The 6,259-nt window shown below is 40.0% G+C and overlaps 1 protein-coding gene across 1 annotated transcript in view; it reads right to left on the bottom strand.

Moving 5' to 3' along the window:
* The window catches only part of LOC125484066 (spermatogenesis-associated protein 7-like), a 95,014-nt gene that overhangs the window by 66,249 nt on the left and 22,506 nt on the right, over positions 1-6,259 (bottom strand). The window contains exons 5-6 of the mRNA XM_048601327.1: positions 5,627-5,693; positions 1,903-1,982 (exon numbers count right to left, since the gene is read on the bottom strand). Coding sequence (XP_048457284.1) covers positions 1,903-1,982; positions 5,627-5,693 — 147 coding nt within the window. The remainder of the gene's footprint in view (positions 1-1,902; positions 1,983-5,626; positions 5,694-6,259) is intronic.

The raw sequence follows: 6,259 nt of genomic DNA, 5'->3' as shown, positions 1-6,259 counted from the left end.
GCACTTTTCCCTGCAACCACAGGAAGTGCTACACCTGCCCCTACACCGCCCCCCTCACCCCCATCCCAGGCGTCAAGAAGACCTTCCACATCAAGCAGATGTTCACCTGCACATCTGCTAATGTGGTATACTGTATCTGTTGTTCCAGATGTGGCCTCCTCTACATCGGGGAAACCAAGTGGAGGCTTGGGGACCGCTTTGCGGAACACCTACGCTCGGTTCGCACGAAACAACTGCACCTCCCAGTCGCGAACCATTTCAACTCCCCCTCCCATTCCTTAGACGACATGTCCATCCTGGGCCTCCTGCAGTGCCACAATGATGCCACCCGAAGGTTGCAGGAACAGCACCTCGTACTTCGCTTGGGAACCCTGCAGCCCAATGGAAACAATGTGGACTTCACAAGCTTCAAAATCTCCCCTCCCCCTACCGCATCCCAAAACCAGCCCAGCTTGTCCCCGCCTCCCACCTGTCCTTCCTCCCACCCAACCGCTCCTCCCACCTCAAACCCCACCCCCATCTCCTACCTACTAGCCTCATCCCGCCCCCTTGACCTGTCTGTCCTACCTGGACTGACTTATCCCCTCCTAACTCCCCACCTACACTCATCTTTACTGGCTCCATCCCCGCCTCTTTGCCCTGTCTGTCTCCTCTCCACCTATCTTCTCCTTTATCCATCTTCCATCCGTCTCCCCCCTCTCCCTATTTATTTCAGAATCCCCTTTACCTCCCCCATTTCTGAAGAAGGGTCTAGGCCCGAAACGTTAGCTTTCCTGCTCCTCTGATGCTGCTTGGCCTGCTGTGTTCATCCAGCTCTACACCTTATTATCTCAGTAGTGAACCAGATTTTTTTTTCCGCTGACAATCGACACCAGTTTCATGGTCATCACTAGTCTCTTAATTCCACATTTGTATTAAATTCAAAATCCCCTATCTGCCATGAACCCAGGTCCCAGGAACGTTTCTGGGTCTCCGTAATAGCTTACCAATAACAGAATGAGGCCATCTCCTATCCTTTATTCGGTAGAAATATCAGCATCTCTAGTCACCTACTGAGAAACAATTTTAAAAGAAACTAGCCTTTCTTTTGTGTGCAAAAAGCTTGCTGCTGGGATATTTGAAAAGGGACTCTTTCACATTAGAAGGATAAAAAATACACACATCCATATTTAGAAATATTGATCTCAGGTGACTTTGGGGGAATACCTCAAAACTACGCATGAGATGCGACACTATTCTCAATCAACTGGATTTACTAACCACTTTTGCATTTCCTTTAAAAGGCACAACATTATGATGTAAACATCAAGCACATTAGATTTTCCTTGCGTTCCAGAAGTGGATTCAATATTGAAATCAGGAAAATATTATGGGGAAGATTATATAGAAAAGTGAGTCAAGTTGGAATCTCTGTTGAGTTAAAGGTAAGTTCTGGTGAATGTCTGGTGAGAAATTTTCATGAAAAAAAATCTAGCCTGTGATGGTTTTACTGATCTTTGTAACCAAGCAAGACAAAAATATAGATGCTGATTCCTTAGGTAGGCACCTTTCATGATTCTTGTATGGGGTATTGGTGAGACATTCATGAGGCTACAGAATCTGATTTTATAACCTATTATTTTAAATGGACTAAAAGTCTAACACTAGAAATCTGTGTCTACCTGACAAGTGCCTTCTTCCCCTGAGCCCTCTTCAGGGTATGCCCAGTAGAAAAATCAGTAGTGGTAGATTATTCATTAAACACAAGTACAAATTTCACATTAGTAACATATGCATAAACTTCAGCTTTACCACAATCAAAGTACTTGTAATATTTGAAGGACAAGAAAGTGAAATTGAAATTTGCTTTGATTCATAACGATAAATATTTAATGATGTCTAGATAGATGAATCATGCATTACCATGCCATCAGCTTTGATTTCACTGTAGTGGAACTGTGTTCTTTTCCAGCCAAACTTCTAGTATTCAACTTCTGCATTTCCTGCAAATGGAGCACAAATATGTCTAATTCGCTTTAAAAACACAAGCAGTTTTACACTGGTGAAAATTGAGTAAGCAGTTTGCAAGGAGACTATGCTAGGAATAGTCAAAAAGATTGATAGGAGTCTACCTTAGTTTCTGGAAACATTATGTGCTGAACTATCATGAAATAGCAAATAGGCAGTTGTATACATAGTAACCTGCTGCAGCATTATATTAGTTCATTGTATAAAGTCTGTGGCATTCTAATGAACCATTGTAACCTGAAATTTAATTTAAAACATTTACTTAACACTAATTCATTCACAACTATATCTGAGGATTTGGATAAGTAGGATAGCAGCATTGGGAGGAAACATATCATTTGAACAGAGTCAACCCTGACCAGGTAGCAATCTATCTTTTTCATTTCAAACTCCACTCACACATGAGAAATCTACCAAAGTAATGCAGGCTTAGGAACGTCAAGCTCTCACTAGGAGCAGCAATAACAGCTTCCAAGACCTTAAAACAAAGGTATTGTAACATTCTGCAGTTATAACCAGACGATAGCTTAGAAAATATGCAAGCATTGTTCTTACAAATGTTATAATTAGAATCTAACTGAGGGAAAGCACCACAACATTAAAATACACTTTAGGCTTCATTCCTACATCAAATCATAACATCATAGATTGCATAATTCAGTTCTGTGATGTCTGGATTCATGGCGCAGCAGAAGTTATTTAGTCTACAAAAGCCAATCTCTAGTGTTAGCCATACTGAACATTGTTTTGACCACTTGAACTAACAGCATACAGTAAACATATATCAGAAGTGTGCAAAGTAGAAAGACTATGTTAAGGTGTGTATTAACCAATTCCTCAGTAGCAATTCGGTCTGGCCCACTGGTGTTTTATTGAAAGGATCAAATGATTTTGCACAAACCACTTGATGCCAGCATGGAAACAACAGTAGGCACCCTGCTCAAAGATAGGTGAAGGTAGAATATCTCTCAGCATGTGACCATATAACCTTAGTGTGTCAGAGAGCAACTTTTGTACTTCAACCTCAGTAGGGAACAGTGGATTGTGAAGCATTACAAACTCACCTACCATCTGCAATTGGACGGCAATTGACAAAGTGGATGTGCCAGTGGATCACTTCTCACTTAAGATGCTCATTTAGGCCTGAAGTTCACAACAGGGTCTTGTTCAAAGTATTTGGGGTATCTGGCTATCATGGTTGCAGTGTACAAGCTGTAAGATATCTGTGTGTTGTGAGGCTTGCAGCAATGTTAGATGTGTGAGCGTGAGAGGACATTATGAATGTTGAGTATGAGTTATGATCAATAGAAATTTTTGGTAGTTGTTGTACTGAGCAGTATGTGAATATTGTGCTGAGGTTGGTTGGATATGGCATTTGAAGGTACATTCACTGGCCTTGCAACTCTTGTGAGGTCAATGAACTCTTGCAGCACCACATCCAAGTCCTTGGGATTAGATATATGGCATTGACAGCTGTGGCTATCTGGTTCCAATGCCATCACTAAGTTCAGCTCAGGGACCTGCACATCCCATGTAGATAGCTGACATCTCCCATAGGAGAGGTGATGGTCTGGTGGTAGTGTCACTAGAATATTAATCCGGAAACCCAGGGAATGGTCTGGGTACTTAGGTTCAAATCTCACAATAGCAAGTGGTGGAATTTGAATTCAATAAAAATAAACTGTAATTAAGTGTCTAATGATGCTGATTGTCAAAAAAAAATGGTTCACTAATGTTCTTCAGGAAAGGAAATCTGCCAGCCTTACTGGTTTGGCCTATATGTGACTCCACCCCACAGCAATGTTGTGAATAATCGCCAGTGAAGAAGGTTATCTAATATTATACACCGATCTTGATCATTTGGGCCAATGGGCTGAGGAGTGGCAGATGGAGTTTAATTCAAATAAATGCAAGGTATTGTTTTGGTAAAGCTAACAGTTAATGGTATGGCCCTGGGTAGTGATGCTGAATAGAGAGACCTAGGGGTTTATGTACATAGTTCTTTGAAAGTTGCATCACAGTAATGCAAGGGAGGTTAAGAAGACATTTAGCATGTTTTCCTTCATTGCTCAGACCATTCATTACAGGAGTTGAGATGTCATGTTGAGGTTGTACAGGATGTTGCTGAGGCCACATTTGGAATACTGTGCGCAGTACTGGTTACACTACGATAGGAAGGAATTATTAAATTGGACAGGATGCATAAAGGATTTACCAGAATGTTGCCTGGACTGAAGGGTTAGAGTTATCAGGAGAGGCTGGGTAAGCTGGGATTTTTTTCACTGGAGCGTATGAGGTGAAGGGTGACCTTCTAGAGGTTTATAAAATCATGAGGGGTATAGATAAGGTGAGTAGCAAATGTCTTTTCCCTATGGTGGGGAGTGCAAAATTAGGGGGCATTTTTTAAGGTGAGAGGAGCAAGATTTTAAAAGGACCTGAGAAGCAACTTCTTCACACACAGGGTGGTTCATATGTGGAATGAACTGCCAGAAGAAATGGTAGATGCAGGTACATTTACAACATTTAAAAGACATTTGGACAGGTACATGAATGGTTTAGAGGAATATCGGCGAAATGCAGGCAAGTGAGACTAGTTTAGATTGGGAATCTTGGTCGGCATGGGCAAATTGGATCAAAGGGTCTGTTTCCATGCTGTATGACTCTATGACTCCAAATGCCCACTGGGCAATTAGGGATGGGCAATAAATACTGGCCTACTGATGTCCACATCCCACGAATGAATAAAAAATAATCCGGCACCAAGGCTTCCAAAGCAGATTTATAAAAGTTTGGAGCCTGTTCTTTGAAATGTCTTGTCATTTTTGTGACTTTTCAAAGTCAGGTTCAGTTGTACAATAGCTTCCAGCATCCTCTGTTACCATGCCATGTCTTCCCTTTAAAAGGCTTGAACTATGCTAGTCTCTTGCAATTTTTGAGTCACCTGCCCACTCAAAAGTATACTTAGTGCTGGCTTGTGTATTAATCATTAAATAATCATGTTTGCATATTGCCTATATCAAATGCAATAGGTACACAGTAAATCTGTATCACAATTCCCATTCATATTTTCATGCACTGTCCAATTTCATGATTACAGGATCGTAGAATAATACAGCATGGTAGAAAGTCATACACCCCAGGAGTCTGAACTGGCTTTTCTGAAGCACAATTTACTGCATCTTATTCCCTCACTGTTTCTAAAATAACATACGTTCCAACATTTTAATTTGTATGCTAATAGTACATTTTACATTGTCTATTTTCCAACCCATTATAATTTCTTTATCTTATTTGATTTTAAGTCGATGCAGAAGTGTCTCTATTACACTCCTTATAGGTTTGCAATGTGAACGAACTAAACAAATCAGGAGTAGCAATTTAACATAGCAAACATCATAATTTCAGGAAAAAAACAATCAATATGGCCTTTGGGAATGCAGATTATTTATGTTCAATTATCATGTGCCATTTAGTTTTCAGTAAAGCTTCTATTCTCAGTTGGTCTTTTTTTCCTATGTGTACATAAGTATATTCTGAGATACAATTTATTAATCATGACTATTTATTGATTATGCTGTTTAATATATGCAACCTTTTGTACTAAACAAAATGTCATTACCTGTGATTGATACCATATTGGACAGTCTGTCTCCAGATGAAATGGAACAGAAGACTTTTCTGTAAAGCTGAGGAACAGAAATATGAATAAAATGTACAGATTTAATTTTAAAAAGACACTTGTTCTGAAAATTAAGCACAAGGGCCAAAGTTTTGATGGAGCACTGCACAATACACATGTGGTTGTTGGCCACTAGTCTTCCCTGGCTCTGATCTGGTCACAAATTCTAGGACATGGTAAGTTGCACAAAGATTAGATGCACCACAACATTTATGAGACTCCCTGGAAATCTCCCCTGCAAGATGTCAAACATTCTGCAAGATACCTTGCTGCTCATTTGGTAGTCTGACTAAATTGGATCGAAGATCTCTGTATATCTAAAATAAAAATCTCTGCAGCTAAATCTGTTTTTCAATAACCATCAATTTACTGCCACACTGGCAGAATAGTGTGATTAGTTCTATTACTATTAGTTTTATTAGTAATGATAAAGCAAACCAATCATATTACTCAAAATATTTGCAGAAAGTTCAGAAGAAGAGTCTGTCAGACTTGAAACATTAGCCCCTTTTCTCTCTCCAAAGATGCTGCCAGGTCTGCTGAGTTTTTTCCAGAATTTCCTGTTTCTATCTT

Source organism: Rhincodon typus, chromosome 9 (assembly GCF_021869965.1).
Source record: "Rhincodon typus isolate 14 chromosome 9, sRhiTyp1.1, whole genome shotgun sequence".
In the NCBI taxonomy this organism is placed as follows: Eukaryota; Metazoa; Chordata; class Chondrichthyes; order Orectolobiformes; family Rhincodontidae; genus Rhincodon; species Rhincodon typus.
The sequence above is the reverse complement of the archived record's forward strand: the minus strand, read 5'-3'. Positions and strand labels throughout refer to the sequence as shown.